This window comes from Myxine glutinosa, chromosome 2 (assembly GCF_964187855.1).
Source record: "Myxine glutinosa chromosome 2, kmMyxGlut1.1, whole genome shotgun sequence".
In the NCBI taxonomy this organism is placed as follows: domain Eukaryota; kingdom Metazoa; phylum Chordata; class Myxini; order Myxiniformes; family Myxinidae; genus Myxine; species Myxine glutinosa.
This window is the reverse complement of record NC_136262.1, coordinates 66,978,775-67,001,151: the sequence shown is the minus strand read 5'-3', so window position 1 is coordinate 67,001,151 and position 22,377 is coordinate 66,978,775. Positions and strand designations below refer to the sequence as shown.

Below are 22,377 nucleotides of genomic sequence, written 5' to 3'. Positions count from 1 at the left end.
TTTTGACATCGATAGACATCTGTGCACTTTGACATTGGTACATATCTGTGCACTTTGACATCGATACACATCTGTGCACTTTGACATTGGTACACATCTGTGCACTTTGACATCGGTAGAAATCTGCGCACTTTGTCATCGGTAGATATATGTGCACTTTGACATCGGTAGACATCTGTGCATTTTGACATCGGTAGACATCTGTGCACTTTGACATCGGTAGACATCTGTGCACTTTGACATCGGTACACATCTGTGCACTTTGACATCGGTGCACTTTGAAATCGGTAGAAATCTGTGCACTTTGACATCGGTGGACATCGATGCACTTTGACATCGGTGTACATATATGCACTTTGACATCGGTAGACATCTGTGCACTCTGACATTGGTAGACATCTGTGCATTTTGACATCGGTAGACATCTGTGCACTCTGACATCGGTAGACATCTGTGCACTCTGACATTGGTAGACATCTGTGCACTCTGACATTGGTAGACATCTGTGCACTTTGACATCGGTAGACATCTGTGCATTTTGACATCGGTAGACATCTGTACACTTGTGCATAGCGTATGCAGAATTTAAACCTGGGTTCCAACCATTGTGGGCCATCTTTTCAGATGAGAACGCCAAGCAAGCTAACTTGGAGGAGTCTGACGGATCCACAAGTTATTCCATAATTCCCGGGCCCCTTTCGTGATGTCTTATTTGATGACGCTTTTAGCTGAGAGACCATGCGTCCTGCACATGAGGATGATGGGTCAACAGACTCGACCCTAGCAAGTGTTTAAAAAGTCCATTACGCATGTGGGCAGGCACGGGTGCTGCCTGGCCCCGCTACAAGCTATATTAATCTGCCTTTAGTACATGCCAGAAAAAAGCCGAGAATCTAGGTAATGGGTAAATGCAAGCTAGAGACAGGTAATTCATTAAGCCTCTGCCTGTGTTTCAGAACCTTTCATTAAGCTAATGACAAGCAAGGGTTTGGCTGTTTCGATGCATCTAATTAATAGAGAGTGTAAAATGGCTTTGACCTGCTTACTGATCACCAATTTATATTGGGATTTTCTTGTCTTTCTCAAATGTGTGCTTTGAATATAGTGCTGGTTAGGTAATTAAAAGTTTGAGCCAACTACGAACCATCTGTAATTTATTTTGCTTTTTATTTTTAATGTAATTTTAGGTATTCACTGATGTCAGAATAGGAAATGAATAATAAAATAAAATCCGTTTCTATGCGTGACATCATTGACTTGCAAAATAATTAATATCAAGTAAATGGGATGCACACACCTGCCCTTTCACTGCTCTAATGTCTGCCAAATAAAAGTGCGGGCTACAAAAGGCAGATGGCTGGAATATATCAGTCCATCTACCTATGGTGAGGATGTGTATTTGGACCTGGGATACAATTACAAATTACATTTGCTTGATGCATCATTTCTGAGATAGAGTTATGTCCGCTAATGCAGCACCCATGAGGAATTTATGACTTGGCAGGGTACAGCGTGTATGATGGCCGACCCATTTTGGACGGCGTACTCTTTTGATTCCAGTGATGCCTGGAAACACTCGTCCCGCGAAGCAACAAGATGGCAGTGTATAGGTGGTCTGGGATTGAACCCCAGACTAATCGGCTCAAAGACAGGTCCGCTACATCCTGCGGACATGTCCAGCTAGTCTCAAAAGACACAGCAGTGATCACTTGGATCGAGCGCTTACTGTACTCAGTCTTTTTATTTCAATAACTCAATAATCTGCACATATGGAAAAGGACAATTTTGATAATTATATTTGATTAACACCGCATTGCACTGAGGAAGGACAGTGCAATATGTTGCTGAGGTGCCTTGCGTGCAGGTGCACTTTGTTTACTGCAAGAGGAGTGAGCCGACTGCCTGGTGTTGTGGTGAGCAGCAAGTCCGCTCGAATAATGGCAAGATACGGTCTTACATTTCATGACTTGTTCTTGCAGGTCATTAAAAAAAAAAAAAAAAAAAAAAAAAATGAAAGCATGCAAAGCTTCTGTGCAGCATTTGATACATCCATTACAGGGCCAGCATCGGGATTGCGCGTTCCCCAGGGGTTTACGACATGGGGAGTGCACAAGCTTAACGGGGAAAGGCTTACTTAAGCTAACCTTACCTTCGCTCGGCTTGCTTTACTCGAGTTAATGTTTTATGATGAAGGAGTGCCTTTTTTTTAATTTTTTTCCTCATTGATTGCTTTTTATCACCCTGAACCATGGAGATTCATCCTCTTCAGCAGGATTTTTTGATACCTTATTTTGGATAAAAAATAAATAATGTCAAACACGAGCGTTCCAGCTGCAATGCTGCAGGGGCCCCCTTAAAATTTCCCTTAAATCTCATCATCAGAGAAAGCAGGGATTCTTCTTCTTGCTTTCTGAGAAAGAGGTTATGTAGGGGTTATGGGAGTGTTCTCCATACTAGAGGGACGATGTGAGAACATATATCACAATTGTTGTATCACTTGCACACCTCATATTGTAGAACATCAACTCCTTGGCAGCATTGATTAAAGCTGTGCTACGCACTCATGGAGCTGGAAACAGCTGATGGAAGTACATGCCTTTATAGAGGTCCCATCCACTGATGACAGAGCCATTGTCTGCAGCCTCACAGTGGTTTCGGGACACAAAGGGCTCGGAAAGAATCGCTGGGGTCATGGAAAAGTGGATTGGAATGACCTGGGCCATCTGGTATGTGATATTTGCATAAGGTTTTTCACCCAGTTCACACCAACAGTTCCTGTGGACATTAAGTTCAGGCTGTTCTGATCTATACACTTGATGCATATTTGATGTGTCACAAAGGGGCTGCAGCAAGTTGCCTCTTAAGACTGCACAGACCATGAGCGGCACGCAAGATAAGCCAAAAGCTATATTATACACGTATACAATCGTCTGCTCTTCGATCAAATGATGGTTGGGTCATGGAAAATAGTTGTCAAATTTATTGTTATGCATTAAACTATTCTAGATTGTGCGGTAGCATTGTTTTTGTCCAGTATGCACTTTGTAATTGAGATTTGCTGCCTTTGCACAAAGCTTCCTTGTTTCCAAGACGTGCATCGTGATGGGCTGGTGCTCCGCGGGTGTCTCATAGTAAGATCACTCGCATCTAAAGACGAAGAACAGATGGCGCACCCAAGCTTCAGAAGTCAATAATTACTACTCTTTTCTACAATTTATCATCGTTAGCCAAATTTGGCACCCGGCAGCTTTTGGCTGTGGGCGAGAGCCACAGCTGGGACTAGTCGGCTCCATTAAGTTGGATAGAGGCCTTGTTTCAAGCCTGGCATCGCAGACACTTGCAAATGGCCGCTGCTTTTGACGCTTGTCAGATGGCGTTGCTTTTTATTATATCCCGTGCGCTTCTCGATTTCGAGCCTTCCATATCGAGGTAGACAATGCGTGAAGTTGGGCGTAAAATAATCTCCTGTGCATAATCATTTAAGGATGGAAAACCTGGCAAATTTTTGATTGGATAATTATGAACCCATTTAGAGCCTCGGTGTCCCACTACAGGATGTGGGCTCACCGGCTGGTCTGTGTGTGCTTGTTTTGAAGTTCCTGTTTATCTTAGCATCCCGTGCACTAACAAATATTTAAGTCTGCTTTTTGAGTTATAATGCACCGCATCAATCCCCCCCAAGAAGGAATTACAAGCCACACATCTTGCTCACAGCTGTGACGACGTTGTTTTCTTTTAGCTAAAGGAATGGCCAATCAGAACGTTTCAGCCTCGCATCAATTGTCCTTTTGTCATCAGGCCTAGCGCTAGCATTAGCCAAAGTGTAATGCACAATGGCAGTTTTCAAAGGGACAAAAAACCTCATTATTGTCCTGGGTTTAATTTGAACCAAAAGCCTTTTTGCGATGTGTTGCAATACTTTGTTTCACCGTGGACACTGTTCTTTTCTTTCTCTCTTTTGAAGAGTTTTGAAACCAATAGTTGAACAAAGATGCTGTATGCTTGATAGAAAAATAAACAATGGGTGGTCTGCACAAGCTGTTTCAATGACTTCTTCAAACTTTAGAAGAACTTTTGCAATTTCAGAGAAAATAGCACGATGCGGTTAAATAGTAAACCAGATGAACTCGGTTTGTTGTTAGATTTGTGAATAACACAACTTTAAAAACAATTTCATTGCGTGCAGCGACAATCGCTACTACCCGGTTAGACCCTGGAAGAAACTTTACTCCACCCAGGTGTAACAATCGACAAATACCTCGATTTTGCATAAGGCTTTTGTTTCTGTTCTTTGTGTTTCCTCGTAACTACAATTCATCCCAGTTGTAATTTACATTGTTGTTGCCATAATTGGAGTTTGCGACTCCACTACGTAGGTTTCTTGTACTTTCCATATCCCATCTTCCACATATACGTTTTATTAAATAAATGCTTTCCTTGAGAAGCATTCCAATTAGGTACCAAAAAACCATGGATAAAGGATGATCAAATCGACTTTCGTAGGATTCCATCCATGGACACACATCGCACAAAGAACAATTGGCCCATAGGAAATGCGCTGTCTTTTGAGTAAGAGTCTTATCGGAGCCATCAAAGCATGGCGGTTCTTTATGTGCCAGCTTGGGGAAATGAAAAATGCCGGCAAGCCGCGTGGGCTGGGAACCTGCTGCTGGTGACCCTGGATTTGCATAAGAAAAAGCTCTACAATGTGAGCGCCCTGAGCCCCTGCAGCACCGACAGGCTCCGCCGGAGTGACCATTATCATGACAGGTAGTGTCGTGGCTCCTTGGAAATGTTGTTGTTGTTGTTGTTGTTTGTTTATGACCTCCAAGACCTGTCGATTCGATTATTGCGAGTTCGGTGCAGTCAAATGTCAGGCCGGAGGAAGGGGCCGAGTCAACTGCGTTTCTCAAAACAAATCTTGGCGCATACATCTCAGGACTCATCTGGATTTGTTTACCGGGTTTCTGTTACTACGAAAGGATTACACGAGGACATGATTTCACAATTTTCCTTTTGTTCAGAATAATCTCTAGACCCCACATTTTGTAAAATTTGAACTATCCAGTAACTGGCATCTATGGTTTGCTATTATTATCACTCATATATTTATAGGTATGCTATCAGTGCATGGGCATTGACAAAATAGAGTAAGGTGGGCGAAGGATGCCACTGCCAGGAAATCTATACATCCAGTACTTTTCTTCCGTGTAATGAACATTTTCCCTTTCAAGTTGCCTTCTTATACCGTCAGGCATAAGTCACTGTGGTGGGCAGCTTCAAGATACCTGAACATGTAATCGAGCTGTTAGGGACCAACGAGGTTATACAGAGGTATGGCACATGCAGGGGAAAAGCCTTTCACCCCAAAAGATGGAATGGAAAGCTAAATTTTGCTGATGATAAAACATGAGGAGATCAGTTGTACAGCCTAAGGATATAGACCGAGTCAGGAAATCACTTTATCCATGACCCACTTCTGTGACTTATGATCCCCCCGAGGATCACACGACCTCGTGGAACAGCCACACTGTTTCACCTGATTAGTTGGGAGTCCAACCTCCGGTGATGTTGCTGAAGAAACGGGTACATTTGGAATTTTCACTCCTTGCCCAAGCTGGTAAAACCAGGAAAGACGTCACCTTTAAAAAGCACCAAAGACAAAGCCACCGAGACGTAGCCCCACGTACGTTATATGCAACAAAGCATCGCTGTTGAGAGGAATAAACACTTATCAGCATGTAATATCAGCCGGAATTTATTGCAATAAGACTGCATGCCATTCCAAAACGTGACCGTTTCTTGTGAAGGTCAAATGCCTCGCTCCGTGTTGTCGCTTGTCAAAGTTTGGAAATTGAACTTGCATCCAGTCCAGGGACGGTGGGTGAATGCCTTACAATGCTCGTGTGTTTGTGCAAAGGGCAATATGCAACGTACAGATTTCATTTTTCATTACAATAGCTTTTACATAAGATGAAATGTCAATCCGGAGGTGAAATATGCCTGGATACCGTTATTTGCTGAAATGCATTACTGCGCTGGCCTCTAGCGAGATGTGCTGTGTTGCAAGAACCTAAAAAAGATGGAAATTAAAGAAAAAAAAGCCAAAAGCGCGAGGCTTCCTGACAGTAGTCTTGTCGGGAGCTTTCTGGTGATGAAATCTTGTGGGTGGAGTTTTTGTTCCCTGCCAGCAATAAACTCATTGCTGCATGCCTCTGGCCTGTGGCTTGGGCAGAGCTGCCACAGTGTCCCCGGTTCACACCAGCTCGGGCAGGACCAACCTCTTTCGGCCAATTGCCCATGCGAACTGGGCCGCAGATTAATTATGGTTTTACCCAAGAGGGAAGAACATTCAGGAGAGTTTGTGCTGCAGACCATTGGCTGTGGAGGATAATACGAGATGAGAAGGGCCTGGAGTATGATGCGGTTAGGATGGGTTGGTGTTGTCGGGGAGGGTTGGCTGCAGGGAGTTGGTGTCGGATGTGAGACAACTCATTCATTCAATATGGCTCCTAATAAGGGTAGGGCTAAAAGTTTGTAAAGTATATGATCACATGACATCACGATCCCATTTCTAACTGTCATTCTATGTGTACCATCATAGGCTGCTTGAACTCATGTTTCCTTTTCTCCCGTATGTTCTATTAAAATCTTATATTTAATTATTAAAAAACCCAACTTAAAATCTGTGTGTGTGTGTTTGTGTGTGTGTGTGCAAAGTTAGTATGTTTGCACGCACATAAGCCTGTGTGAATCCTGGCTTTGTGGAACACAGCTCACTATCACAGCAGGCCTTCTGACTGGATATATAGTGCCCTTTCAATCTGCCTTCCCTCTATCTTTAGGAATCAAATGACCTCTGTTTGTTTTTATTTATGCCCGCACTTAATAGGATGGGCGTATGTTTAACTTGGAAAGCAAGAGTCCTGAATTGGATTTCCTTTTCATTGAGGCCTATGCTGCACACCACGATGACAGCACACATGATTGCATTGCAAATTTGAAAGGCCAACACATTTGCAGTTTCACTGAGTGACCATCTTGATAATGTGGTTGTCTTTCTGGTAAAATCAAAACAGACGTGTATACAGATAACTTTGCTCGGCCATTTCCATCCTTACAGATAAGAAGGCTTCTTTTGTTTGCCTTTCCATTAGTTGAATGGGCATCTGACCGAAGATTCTTGGGGTCTGGAATATATAAACATTTAAAAACACTGGAGTTCATTCAGAGGCTAAAACATAAATACGCTCTGACAGAACACATAATAATGACAATATGGCTGTGTGTTGATTTTGAAAAGCAGAATACCATCGGAATTGCGTATGTCCTGTGATCGTCACTGGGGTCTGTCTAGTGATCCTCACTGGGGTCTGTCTGGTGATCTGGTGATCTTCACTGGGGTCTGTCTTGTGATCTTCACTGGGGTCTGTCTGGTGATTTTCACTGGGGTCTGTCTGATGATCTTCATTAGAGTCTGTCTGGTGATCTTCACTGGGGTCTGTCTGGTGATTTGGTGATCTTCACTGGGGTCTGTCTTGTGATCTTCACTGGGGTCTGTCTAGTGATCTTCACTGGGGTCTGTCTTGTGATCTTCACTGGGGTCTGTCTTGTGATCTTCACTGGAGTCTGTCTGGTGATTTGGTGATCTTCACTGGGGTCTGTCTTGTGATCTTCACTGGGGTCTGTCTTGTGATCTTCATTTGGGTCTGTCTGTAAACCTTCACTGGGGTCTGTCTGGTGATCTTCACTAGAGTCTGTCTGGTCATCGTCAGTGGGGTCTGTCTGGTGATCTTCACTAGGGTCTGTCTTGTGATCTTCACTGGGGTCTGTCTTGTGATCTTCACTAGAGTCTGTCTGGTGATCGTCAGTGGGGTCTGTCTGGTGATCTTCACTAGGGTCTGTTTGGTGATCTTCCCTGGGGTCTGTCTTGTTATCTTTACTGGGGTCTGTCTAGTGATCTTCGGTGGGGTATGTCCTGTGATCATCAGTGGGGTCTGTCTAGTGAGCTTCAGTGGGGTATGTCCTGTGATCTTCAGTGGGGTATGTCATGTGATCTTCACTGGGGTCTGTCTAGTGATCTTCAGTGGTGTCTGTCTAATGATCTTCAGTGGGGTATGTCCTGTGATCTTCACTGGGGTCTGTCTAGTGATCTTCAGTGGGGTATGTCCTGTGAACTTCAGTGGGGTATGTCCTGTGATCTTCAGTGGGGTATGTCCTGTGATCGTCAGTGGGGTATGTCCTGTGAACTTCAGTGGGGTATGTCCTGTGATCTTCAGTGGGGTCTGTCTAGTGATCTTCAGTGGGGTATGTCCTGTGATCTTCTGATGCGTGAACATCACTTGCGTCTGTCTCATGATCATTTTATAGAGTTTTTTGTTTGGTAGTTCTTAACGGAGTGGGTGAGAGATTGCACCATGTGATTGCACAAGTGATATCATCTTATCTCGGAAATGGCGATCAAATGAGTAGAAGATTTAGAGTTTGGTTCTAACGGTGCCTGTGAGTCAATGACAGTTTTGAATTCTTGGAAAGTAAATTTGTCTGAGAATAAAGGCTTTGCTGCAGTTGTCTGCCAGGAGCTGAGAGAAAGACACCGGTAATAAGGTTAAGTATAGCGCCAGTGACTGTAAGTGGCGAACGCTGACAGGACAGTCTCGCAGTCTCACCCTAAATCAATAATGACATAGATGGGAGCTTACGGCCCTTGCGTTCAGCTGCTTTGCAACCAACAGGCCGTCATCCTATTATGGAATTGTTGTCAGGGCGGCATCAACGTGGCTTTTCTCATCCTGCCATCACCGGCATCCACAACAGAAAGCATTGCCTTGTGAAATGACTTGCACCTTGTGTAATGATCGAGACGGCGCGCAGCAGCGACATCTTCCTCGAACATCGGAAGGATTTTTTTCTTTGTGGCTTTCCTTCTCACTTGTTAATAACGTAAAGCGAGCGTTGTAAACGACTAGCTTTCAAAATGATTGTGATAGTGCATGCGATATACCCTTGAATTATCCGCGATGGTCTCAAAGGCGATCTTGAACGTCGGCCATGAAAATGGGCCACGCCATAATTTGACCCATGGTACTGTCTTCCAGGAGGTGTTTTGTCTTAACGTCTCGTTTCATTGTTGTTCACAGTTCCCATTAGTATTCCAGCACGATAATCTGTTAATCAGCTGCCGTTTTGGATATGCTTATGTCAGGGGGATTGTAATCCCGGTGTTTTTATCCACGCGATTGCAGTCTCATTTACTTCCATGGAAAGGATGGGAAATAAAACGAGGAACTGAAACGACATGTTTTTTGTTGCTGTTGCTACTGTTATTTCACGTGCTTTGTTGATAATCTTGTTGCTGAATATTTTCTCTGTCTTAGGGTAATCACGCCTCCCTACTGACGTCAAGTATCCCCGATCGTGGGGCGACCCGGGAGGGACATGCCTGAAGCTTTCAGTAAGGTAAGAGCAGGTATGAAAGTTATTTTTTCCTTCCACCGTGCGAAGGGGAAGCAAACTGAACCCTCGACATGAAAAGGCCGCAGTTGACTCTGTAATGAATGTTGGGCAGTTTAGCTGTCGGTACAAAAGGCAATTTGTTTACGGCACAGCAGATTTGTTTGAGTCCTGCGAGTACGTGTCGGCACACTTGTTCAACAATTTATCTGCACAGGCTTTTGCAAACTTTTCCTTCTTCTTTGCTCGCAACCGCTCCTAGAGTGCGTGCTTTGCGCAGGAGTCTGAAGAGCAAAGGGTTAAGCGCATGCGATGCTGTAAGTCCTTGTGTTTGTTCAGCTGCACGTATGTGTATGAAATGAGCCCTGGGACACGGCGGCTGTGTTTTTAATATTGTCTTTCGCAATCTCTGCTGTAAACAAATTTTGTGCAGATAACAGCATAAACGGATAATATGTCAGACATCTCCAGAAGGAATGCCGGAGTACAGTGTACATTTCTGTGTATTTATTTATTGAGCTGCCATTGCATTATTCACTATGGAGATCAAAAGCAGATGACAGATGAAAGAATAAAGTCCATAGATATTCAAAGCAAGCCCCAAATTTAACCATTTTATACATATTGCCATCACAGCATTGCATCTTTCAATCTTCTCTATTGCCTGAAGACCATCTGCTCTAATGCTTGGAGTGGGGGTGGTGGGGGATTACATCTGTGTGCGATGCTTTGAATTGAAACGACAAAAGATTTTGACTGCACTAGCCTAGTATCCATCGAGGGGACAGAGTGTACTATGAAAAATGATATACTTTCTTCGAAGTGTCAAGAACAGAAGCCGCAAGTGTCACGCACATGGCCTGTTGATGGGGGACAAGCCCCTTGCATGCGCCCATGGTCTCCCACGCTGGTGACCTGCTTCCACTGTTTGAAAACTTACCAATGTATATCAGAAGCCTGCTGCGATTCCTGGTGCTTTTTTGGCATTTTCGTGCTGGCGATCCCTGGTGTCTGTTGTTTGTCTCAGTTTCCCCCCTGGGCCTGTGCTCTGCAAAGACATGCGAGTATGTTGTTGCACACGATTCAGCAACTCATGGTGACTATTTCCTGATACAACTGGCATTTCCTGTGTTTTGTCCCAAAAAGAGCCTCTGCTGCTTTTATCTGTGAACCCAGACTGATGTAGCCTTCACTGTCACAGCCAAGTCCAACTACTCACACCCTTAATAGCACACATACACACACACATATATATATATATATATATATATATATATATATATACACATATATGTATATTGTGTGTGTGTGTGTGTGTGTGTGTGTGTGTGTGTGTGTGTGTGTGTACAGTCGTGGCCAAAAATATTGGCACCCTTGCACTTAAAAAAAAAATACACCATTTCTTCCAGAAAATCGTTGAAGTAAAAAAAATATTTTGGTATCCATACATGTATTTCCTTGGTTTGCAGTGGAAAAAATTAAAACCTTAACGATTACTCAATTTTAGCTTATTCCACACAGAAATCCTAAAATGGCCCAGACAATATTATTGGCACCTTTTAGAAGTTGTTAGAAATAATTATATTTCAAGCAGGTGATTCTCCTTTACTCACCTGTGGTTAGTTGCAGGTACCTGCAATATAAAAATCACTCATTCAACCAGTTTGAATGGAGAAAAGGAGTCATTCTGCTGTTTTGTGTCACTGTGTGTGACAATGCATGGAGAATGACAACGCAATGAGCATGGAGAAAAGAAAGGAAACCAGAGAATTGTCTGAGGAGGTCAGACACACGATTGTAGCCAAGCATGGCCAATCTCAAGGCTACAAGTCCATCTCCAGAGACCTTGATGTTCCTGTGTCCACTGTACGCAATGTTATCAGGAAGTTTAAGGCCCATGGTACTGTATCCAACCTCCCTGGACGTGGCCGCAAGAGAAAACTTGATTGACGATTGCAGCGAAGTATTGTTTGAATGGTGGAGAAAGCATCTTGATCAACTGCCAAACAGATTCAAGCTGACCTTCTGACACAAGGCACGATGGTTTCAACTCGCACCATCCGTCACCAACTCAATGAAAGGGGGTTCTATGGTAAGAGACCCAGGAGGACCCCACTGCTGAGTAAGTCTGACTGGAGTTTTCCAAAACACACATGAACAAGCCAAAATCATTCTGGGAGAATGCCCTGTGGACAGATGAGACCAAATTAGAGTTTTTTGGTAAAGCACTTCATCTCTATGTTTATAGAAAACAAAATGAAGCCTTCAAAGAAAAGAAAACCTTCCCTACATCAAACATGGAGGAGGTTCAGTGATGGTTTGGGGTTGCTGTGCTGCCTCTGGCACCGGGTACTTTGAATGTGTGTGTGTGGCATCATGAAATCAGGAGATTACAAAGGCATTTTGGCGCGCAATGTTCAACCCAGTGTCGGAAAGCGGGGTCTCCGTCAAAGGTCATGGGTATTGCAGCAGGAGAATGACCCAAACACATTTCAAAAAGCATCCAGGAATGGTTCAAGACAAAACGCTGGAATGTTCTTAAGTGGCCAGCAATAAGCCCAGATCTAAATCCCATTCAACACCTGTGGGGAGATCTGAAAACAGCTGTTGGGAGAAGGCATCATTCAAATCTGGGAGAACTGGAGCAGTTTGCACAAGAAGAGTGGGACAAACTACCAGTGGAGAGGTGTAGGAAGCTCATTCATGGCTATAGGAAGCGCTTGACTGCAGTTATTTTGTCCAAAGTCTGTGCTCCCAAATATTAAGTCAAGGGTGTGAATAATTTTCTCAATGCCATTTCTTTTTATTTTCTGATTTAAAATGATTTATTAAGTTCTGAATCAAAAAGCAAAGGTTCTGTAATATTAACAGTGAAATAAAGAATTGTGGAAACCAAATACTTTTGTCAATTTCAACTTATTTTTTATAGAAAATTGTGAGTTCTTTGAAAAAAGTGCAAGTGTGCCAGTACTTTTAGCCACGACTGTATGTGTGTATTGCGCACACTTCCTTGGATGTATCAGTGTAAATTTTTAATTTTCCATCTTTCCTCGCAGTCTTGCTTGCATCAATTATACTGTCCATATCGCTATCTCAAGTTTTCTACTTTTGACATAATGTTCCCAACTACCTTTAAAAGAAAAGATAAATCAATCTTACACTGTGCATCTCACCAGATTGCATGCCAGTAGTTACAGGGTACTCTTCCCATGATCTATGAAGAGCTAAATTCAGATTAGGTTTCTGTTTCTGCTGCTTCCAATGGAGAATCCAGCAAGATGTTCTAAACACTAGGATAGTATACATAAGTAGATGGCACGCACACACCCCTGCCATTTTGGGGATAATCACCACCTCTATTTCGTCTGCTGAGCCAAGTGCAGTTGATAACCATATGTGCACATTCCCCACACACGTGGCAGCTGGGGTCTGGACTTGTCATGAACCTGAGTAGTTACAGGAATGATCCACAAGTACAAGCCATCACTGCCACTTTGGCTATGCTCATCGCTGGCCCAATAACCCAATATAAGCCACCCCTGCTGTACCCACCACACAGTACTCGTCGGCCCTTCAATGGCCGCCATTGTTCTTCCAATGATATTCACTTAGTACGACATGCCCGCCGTGTCTGTTTCAGATTTTACTATTAAAACTACTTGAAATAGCATGTTCATCTGTGGGACAGATCACGTTCCGAGCACAATATCTCGGGGGCAAAGCATGAACCAGGACCTAACATAATTTTCCCTTGGACAAAAGAACGTTTGCCCTTTTTTCATGAAGAGGGAGATTTAAAGAGACACAAATAATGTCTTTCTGGCAAAAATAAATAAAAATAAAATAAAAATGCCATTATGTTGTCTGGATAAGCACATTACCATTGCTGCAAGGTCATTGGCTATCACCCGGTGCCGAATGTATAGAACAAATTAATTTTTAGCTGTAACGATTTTTGTCAGCCTGACTCGGTTCACCTTCTGGCTTGGAAATTTGATTGGTATTTGCAGTGGCAGGATAAACACAAATGACCTTGGCTCTAAGAACACCGTAATCGTTCTTTCTGAGGTTCCGTGCGAGTTGCAATGCGGGTTGAGATAATAGGTTTATAACACTTCTGCGCTACGCTCCATCAAATAGCAACAGAATATAAAGAAAGCAACAGGGAATAGAGGAAAAATTAAAGTACTTAGGCTATCTTGAAAGGGAAGTGGTTTTTTTTCCCTTTTCTACGAGGCAGACTGTTATTAATTCGAATCATCGCAGAGAAGTAGGAAATACTGTATCTCATCGGATCGAGATCCTTCCGAAGTCCAAGTGTAACGCCTACAAATCCACAAAGCTGCACCATCGCATGGCCACTGTGTCCATATCCTCATAAGTCCCAACATTGATTATTCCAGGCATTTATATTAGGGGTTGTCTGTTACCATGAAAACACTTGCGCAGTGAATTGAAATAATAATGGTGCTTTCAGCAAGACCAAATATAATGGTGTTATTGGATCTGTGAAGTTCATTCTGCATTTTCTTCTTGTATCGGCACCTTTTTCACGATGCTCTCTTATCGTGGTGTGTCAGGCCTAATTAAACTGCAAATGAGGGAAATAAAGTGTATAAGACACATTATTATTTTTGTTCCCTGTATAAATTCGGTGGAGTACAGATTATTGTAATGTGTTGTGCTTCATTATTGTAAACCTCCTTTTTCCTTCCTCCTCCCTTCGACTCTCTCCTGCTCCGTCTCTCGATTTCTCTGTCTGTCTGTCTCTCTTTGTCTCTCCCTCTCTTTCCCTTTGTCTCACTGTCTCCACTTTTCAAATCTCTATCTTTCTCTATCTGTTTGTCTGTCTGTGTGTCTTTGCTCTCTCTCTCTCTTTCCCTTTATCTCACTGTCTCCACTTTTCAAATCTCTCTCTTTCTCTGTCTGTCTGTCTGTCTGTTTTTCTCTGTCTCTCTTTGTCTCTCTCTGTCCTCCCTCCACCTACCCTACCCAATGTTGGCCCTCCCCATCAGCAGATCCGGAATGTGATCCTCCCGCCCTCATTTAAATGCCAGACCTTGCTTGCCGAGACCTTTTAATTGTCAAACAGTTTTTTGAAATGTGATCACATCCCCTGCCATCTGCACATTCTTAGTACATCTTGGGCCTCTTCCGCTTTATAACCAATACAGCAGCTCAAGAAGCACTCTCATGCACAAGCAGCATGAATCATGGATTGGGATTGGGATCCAGGTGGGGGGGGGGGCGGGGGGGGGGGGGGGTTGGAGGCTTAGCTCTATTTTCCCTTACTCTACCCACGATTGGCAACAAAAGCAGCATAGCAGACTGCATGCATAATGGGGGATTGTATACAAATTTAATGAATCAAGTAACAGGAGCACCACATCTGTGAGCTACGTGTCTCATAGATCTTCAATGATGCACTTATCACTCAGGCGCTCTTATAGAGATTGCCTGGGGGAAAACATGGCCCGCATGATCAAGCCCACCTTCCGTTCCCCCTCCTCAGACCTTCTACCTGTTCTCCCCCTATCTCAAATCTCTTAAATATGTTTACCATAAGACACCACAATTGATACGCCTTGAGATAAAAAAAAACAAAAATGAGTCTTTCATATTCATACGTCAATTAATCTCTTTGACACATGTTCACATATGTTTGACACAGGTTCATGTTTGAAAACAACTCGATTTGACACATGTTCTGGTAATGGAACACCTAAAAAGCATTTCCTAAAATTTAGCTTTAGAAACCTGAATAATGTCTGATCGACGATATCATGGTGATGTGAGAAAAATGAGCATGGTGAGATTCATCTTCTTCACATGTCATCCAACCTCGTGATCTCACTTGTTGCTTCCGTACCAATGGCATGCTTGTTTGAAGGACACATGTTGCATTCTTGTGTTTTTTTACTGCCAAAGCTGGTCCATCCCACATGGTAACAACACGACCTGGTACAAATAAAGTGTCTTCATCAGACACAGGGAACGTCCCTTGCCATGTGTGCCCATGTGTGCCCCAAACAGCAGTCACCAGGACTGCAGTTATCTTGTCAAAGACGTTGTGGAAGTTCAGCCTGAACCTTTGTTGTGAGAGAGAATGAGTAATGCAATTTCAATAAATAAGAAATCTGAGCACGACTGTTATCCTGAATTATTGAACACAGCCCTATGTAGATGCATCTCACAGCAGAGCTATCAGATTAGAATGCAGTCTGTAGTTATTTACTTGCAGCCTTAATAATGGATTTGCTTTAGCCACACACACTTGCACCAAAGTGAAAATACCAAGGTTGGCGGTTAAAGCACTCTCGACATCTCTCCCGCAGGGATGAAGTCTCTGAGTTTGGGGTTGGGCCACGGCTTGCCGGAGGTCAGGTCCCAGCTCGGATCGCATCTACTCAATGGCCAATTGCTTCTTTCGCAGCGGCTTCACAGTCACCAGCTAGGTGTGTATCACGTCCTGGGAATCGAACACCGTTGCATCCTTAACGTGGCTAAATCTCTGTCTCTTTAATGGGCAGAGATCCAACTTGATGGCAGTTTGAACAAGCCAAGGAATCATGGTTAATCTCAAGTTTAGTTAAAGACAGGGCTTTCAAAAGAACACTGTGATTGTACCTATCGCTCCATTGATCTTTTCACAAAATAAAATTCTCGGGATAAAAAACAACATATTATCTACAAGGGGACCCTGTCGGCATTGTGCATATTTATGGGAGCAGGAGATAAATTGAAGATAATTTCAGGGAGGTGAACAGAATAAGGATGAAATGGGGAACGATTTGGAGCGGAAGGAAAGAAAGGGTATCAATATATGGGGGAAAGTGTTGAAGTCGGCCGAAGAAGATGGAAAGAGAGTTGATGGACGGAGGGTGGGGCAGGTGGTTAGAGGAATGGCAATTTAACATTCCATAATTTTGCGTATGTAATATGTAGATCGCCCCAACCATGTTTCATGCTGAAAAATCTTACACACCATTTAAATTGTTTGTACATGTACTTTATGAATGCACGTTCTTCAGTTTGAATGTTTTGTTTCCTCTATTATACCTATCGGAAAATATTCGCAAATATGATGAAATCGATTTTGAGATTTTTTTTTTCTGAACATTTTAAAAATTAAAATTCCTTTCGCGTTTCACATTTAAATTTATGAGAGCCCCTGATTTACTGAGGTTTTATTAATTTGCGGAACCTCTATGAACTAGCTCGATTAGAATGTAATCAGGGTCAAATTTCTACATTCTCTTGATTGTATTGGAACTGGAGGTAGTTGAAAATTCCAGCACAGAACTAGCGGTCTGTGTCGGCTCCACAAGAGTATTAAAGAAACAACAAAATAATAAAACAGTATAGGTTATCAGCCATGAAAAACATACAAAAATGTCGAAATTTCAGGACTTGCCCTTCTTTGACATTCTGTCTCGCTTCAAGGAAGGGCCCGTCCAGAAACGTCGGTGCTTCAGAAGCATTTTCACAGCGGATAACCAAAACGGTTTTGTTATTTTTTGCATTGGAGCTGGTTTGGTTAGTAATCATGAAGCTGTTGCTGGATTTCACGAAATGGTTGGCATCATATTTAGGAATGATCAGGTGAGAATTTACCTGCAACTTTAAAATCATGTCGCAAGTGTCCTCACTGTTGAGACGATGAATGTGAATCGTGAAAGGTAATGCTAAAGGTATGCATGTCTTTCATTCTGTTTTAATCAGGAGAATCTACAAATAATTTTCAAAGGAGTGGACAGGCTCGAGGGACAATGAATGGCAGTTGGGAGCAAAACAAAGAACTCAAGAGTCATGGAGCATCTGGGCACAGCCCAGAGCAAGGTTCAATGTTGTCCGGAAAACTACCGGTCAGTCTTTTCTCAATGGGTCTCGGCTATGAAGACGGTGAGCGATGGTCTGCCCATGTACGCCGCCAAAGTCCTGAAGATCATCGGAATGCGTTGCGTGTGCCTGTGGTGCATGGAGCTGAAGAAGACCCCAAGAAAGCTCGCAAGTACCCATGTCAGATTTGTGGAAAGCGTTTCCGTTTCAACAGTGTGCTATCCTTACACATGCGCACGCACACCGGTGAAAAGCCCTTCAAGTGTCCTTATTGTGACCATCGTGCTGCACAAAAAGGCAATTTAAAGATTCACATGAGAACACATGTCAGGGCAGGAAGCAGCAGCACCAACGATATTGGACCATTGCCTGGAGTTAGACGGGAAGAGGAGAGCCGGCTGCTGCTGGAGCTGGAGGAGCGTGCTGTGCTGAGAGACCTTCAGATGAAGGCAAGTGTCGGAATGACAGATGGTGAGAAAGTTACTGGAGAGACTGATTCGAGTAGCATTGAGGCTGAGAGCAAGTCATTGGAAAAAGAGGGATCAAAGGAAGAAGCCACAGCATCCGGATTCCGTTGTTCGTTTTGCAAAGGAAAGTTTCGAAAGCACATGGAGTTGGAAAGACACATCCGAATTCTACACAAACCATACAAATGCACACTCTGTGATTTTGCTGCTGCACGCGAGGATGCCTTGGCCGGTCACATTGAGGTGGCCCATGTGGTTGCTGAAGCCCAGGTGTCAGGACAAATTGCTGAAGGTTCTACTTCCAAGAGCAGCAGCAGTGGAGGTGCGGCACGTTGCGAGGAGTGTGGGCAGACATTTGCACAAGTCTGGTTTCTTAAGGCACACATGCGTAAGCATAAGGGTTCTTTGGATCATGCTTGCTCGGTTTGTGGTCGACGGTTCAAGGAGCCTTGGTTTCTCAAAAACCACATGAAAGTTCACACTAACAGTGCAGCCAAACTGGCAAAGTTGGCCGCCAGCAAAGCTGCTGCAGCAGCCGCAGCATCTGCAGCACGGTCCCTGAGGCAAACACTGGATGGACCTCCAGCCACTATTAATGATGTAGTCCAAGAAAGGGCTCATATATCCAAGGCTACACTATATGAGACTTGTATGACCTGTGGCTTTCTCTTCCCTGACAAAACCAGCCTTGCAGAACACAGCAAGCTCCATGGACGAGGAGAAAGTTTACAGGAAAATGGCAAGCCAGACAGTGATGGGTCATTTACTACCAAGCCAGACAACTCCAAGCACTCATTCCTTGGCAGCTTAGACCTTATCCCACCATCACCAGCTGAGAGTTTGGCCCATCTGCGTCTGGGCTCCTCCCGTGTAGCAGAATTTGACCCCATCAATAGCTACCAGGCTTGGCAACTTTATACGAAAGGCACTGTGGTGGAGCCTGTGACAGAAAACAAAAGCTTTGAAGAGATCAGAAGAGGTTTGACGTCCATGCCCATCCAAGCGGAGGTATTGATTGCTGAGAAAAGGCGACTTCATTCTGATGGAGATGACAAGATGCTTAGAAAACGCCTGAACACAAATCTTGAATCTGAAAGTGTTGAAGCTAATGCTTTAATACGATACTCAACAGCAAACACTGGTGTTGCCTTTCGGCCCCCAAGCTCGGCTTGTCGGGCTCGGCCACGGCTTCGTGAGGGGCCCTTGTACGGGAAACCTCTGCCCCAGGCAAGATGGCTTGAAGGCAAACACCCGACAGACTCCCAACCGCAGTGGCGGTCAAGTGGAAGCAGCAGTAGTGAAAACTACGGTGCAGCTGAGGAGAGAGGGTGTATTGTCAGCTCTGAGGGTGGCTTGGCCTGTGGGAGTGAACCAAGCTCCCCTGCTTCTTCTTTAGCTCAAGAAGAGAGTGGAGAAATGGAAGCAACGATCGAAGGCGATGGTGTCACTGGTTCATTGTCTTCTACTCCAACGTCTGGTGAGGCCTTTGTTAAATATTGTTTCTTGTCTTTATAAAACATTAATTTATCTTCTTTTGTGGGTAGTTGCAAAAACACGAATAATATTTGATTTCATATCAGACATAACGAACTGTCGTGCAAAAGAAAGGTTTTGTATTAAAAGAGGAAGTGATTGCTTTCAACTGCTTGAGAAATAAAATAAAAACATTCCAGTGCTGAGACACCTAATTTGAGGAGAATTGCATTGAAAACCGTTCAGTTAAATAGCTCAAAAGTAAGTTTCAAGTTAAGTTTCCTGCACGCATATAACAAGGCAACAACACATCTAATGAAGGGAAATGGCCAACATTCGACCATTGTAGTGACACCGCCATTACTAATAATGCTACTGGAGATCCCAGTGGATTTGGTTGAGCTGTGATAGCAAAAATTGGGCAAGGCCGAGCATCGACCCGAGGGGCCACATTCAAATTGTGCTTCAGCCTGTCACTCATTCATCATCAAAATCCAGCCATTCCGAGGAACTGAACATTGCCACGACATCACTTTGGCAATGAGGAAAAATGACAGAACCTGTATCACAATGAATTTGCCTCTCTCACCTCAGGGCTGATTGTCAAACCACACTTCCCTAGTTATGAGATCATATTATTGATAATTTTGCATGATAATGAAGGATCGGGGAGATAGAAGTGAATGTTGTGAGGAAACTTGTAAGATGGGTGATTGTAAGGATTTGAAAGATGTTGGTAAGTAAGGGTTTTGGGGTATAATGATTGGCAGTAAAAATGATTTGAATCACAATTTTTTGTTTTGTAGTACATCCCCAGGAGCAATGTAGGCTGTTTCCAAAGCACAATGTGGCTGCCCTTAGCTTGCAATTCTTGCAAATATCAATTATACAAAATTCTTCTAATGGGGTGGCTTGTATTGTGTGCGGCATCCATTGCCTGTTACTTTGTGATGCATCGCAAATCGGTCATCAAAACACGACTCTAGCTCCTTAGTGGGGAGATTGTATCGCCTGCAAAACAGAATTTTATTGTTACGGTCATTCACCGTGTCTCGGGGGCCCGAGATGTCGTTGCCTTGATGGTTCCCAGTGGGAGGGAACCTGCGCACCTGTCTTTGTTGATGAGTTTGGGGGCTCCCTACACACTAGTGCTCTGAGTCGATGGCTTGAATGCATGCCACCAGGTCCATGGTACAGGTGCAAAACAGAAATCGTTATTTCATGTGTCGTCACGATATGTTTATTTATTTATTTATATTTTAAAGAAAACATGAATCATTGCATAGTATTGATGAAAACAATTATTGAATGTCTCATAAGAGCACAACTGATTTCAAAGGAGAGCAATTATTGGTGAAAATAATGAACAAATGCAGGTTTCCCAGGTGTCAAGCAACCACAGGCCAACACCAATTGGCATGTTAAAAGAAAGTATGTGTATATATATATATATATATATCAGTCACTATGCGACCCCCATATCATCAGTGGAGAACCGCCAGCAAGGTGTCCCATACAGCTGCTGCTGCACCTTGCTGGGAGCGATAAGCACCGCCTGCCACACGGTAACGTTATCTCTGGTATCCACTCATCATATGGAGTCGACCTGGTTGCGGTTGGGAGTTACTAATAATGGCATCTGTAATCTGGTTCTCCAACCTAATGAGCGGACAGCATGACGTCATCGCCATGCATGTCCGCATTGCCTGCAAAGCTCCAGAGGAACCATCTAGCAGTGCGTCATTACGGATTATAAATACAGATACTGTCACAAGTGCATGCAAAACTCACAGTTACCGACCTGGTTTCGCCCTTGTTGGGGCTTCATCAGGGCAACGCAGTGAGGCTTTCCATACACTTGTAACTCTGTGAACCTTTCGGTTTTTATATCAGTGAGGCTGGTTTTTATAATATATATATGTGTGCGGCATCCATTGCCTGTTACTTTGTGATGCATCGCAAATCGGTCATCAAAACACGACTCCAGCAAATATAATGTGACATATATATATTGTTACAGACACGACTTTGATGTTAAGGTGGGCCGAGCGGAATGGCCGTCGTGTCCGCACAAATTACCCGATTGTACTCGAACGTTGACGGAGCCGCGCTACGCTGGATCAATAAGGAAAAAGAAGACACCCGGCTGGATTATAATGACAGACACCAATGTTTCGATTCTCAATTATATTCGTACGGAAAAGGTTAGATTACAGGGGCTAGAGGTAAAGCACAGAAAAGATGGGCACTTAGACACAGGCTTATCTTAACCCCGGACAGACGACAGGTAAACGGGACAACGGCTGACTCACACGGGGATTGATGGCAAGGAAAGGCAAGTAGCGATGGCTCAAGGTGCACTCTTGGCTCAAGGCAGGGTACAGTCCGGTCCAAAGATGCGGGGAGGTCACAGCGCTCGGAGGTAACGTTCTTTCCCAGGCGGGTTCGCTTCCTCTCAGCGATCGCAGGCAACGTTCTTTCTCAGGCGGGGCGCCTCTGACTCAGCGCGCGCAGGTACTTCTTTCTCCAGCTGGGGGCGCATCTCTCGTCACGTCCGCTAAGTCGCCACGTATATCCGGCGGGGAGTGACACGCCCTCGGCTCGTTAGCTCCGCCCCAGATGGAATCGGTCCGCCCTTCTGATTGGGTGCGGGGGGGTTACCAGGCTCCGCCCTTGACGAGGAGCTGACAGCCAGCCCCTCTGGTAACCCCGTGGAGCGCCGAGCCGGTGTGAGGACGCATCCTCCCCCGCGCCGCCGCGCCGCCCCCATCTCCTCTGTTGTTGTAGTTATAGTTGTTGAAGAAGATGGAAGGAGGTATGGGAAAGGTCCTAAACTCACTACTGATGCCATATAATCACATTCTGGTGCAACGAAGAGTCAGAATTAATGGAAACGAGGCCTTAACTGACATAGACTAAGAATAACTAGCAAGATGTCCGAAAGTTGTCTACGTGTGGTGCGGTGGACCTGGGCACGACATTTAATGGGGGAATAAGGGGAAGGTCGGCTCTACTGATTGTTGTTTACATGCAATGGGACTAGGGAATGGGGGATTGGGGAAAGTTGGGGAGTATTGGAGAAAATAGGGGAATATTTACAAGCGGATATGGAGGCCAAATTCCATATTCGCAACAATATATATAT

At 44.0% G+C, this 22,377-nt stretch overlaps 1 protein-coding gene across 1 annotated transcript in view; it reads left to right on the top strand.

The window, feature by feature from the left end:
* Positions 1-22,377, top strand: part of LOC137422715 (zinc finger protein 536) — a 167,389-nt gene that overhangs the window by 34,796 nt on the left and 110,216 nt on the right. Inside the window, exons 3-5 of the mRNA XM_078772601.1 lie at positions 9,378-9,469; positions 15,789-15,908; positions 17,176-19,236. Coding sequence (XP_078628727.1) covers positions 9,439-9,469; positions 15,789-15,908; positions 17,176-19,236 — 2,212 coding nt within the window. The 5' untranslated portion in view covers positions 9,378-9,438. The remainder of the gene's footprint in view (positions 1-9,377; positions 9,470-15,788; positions 15,909-17,175; positions 19,237-22,377) is intronic.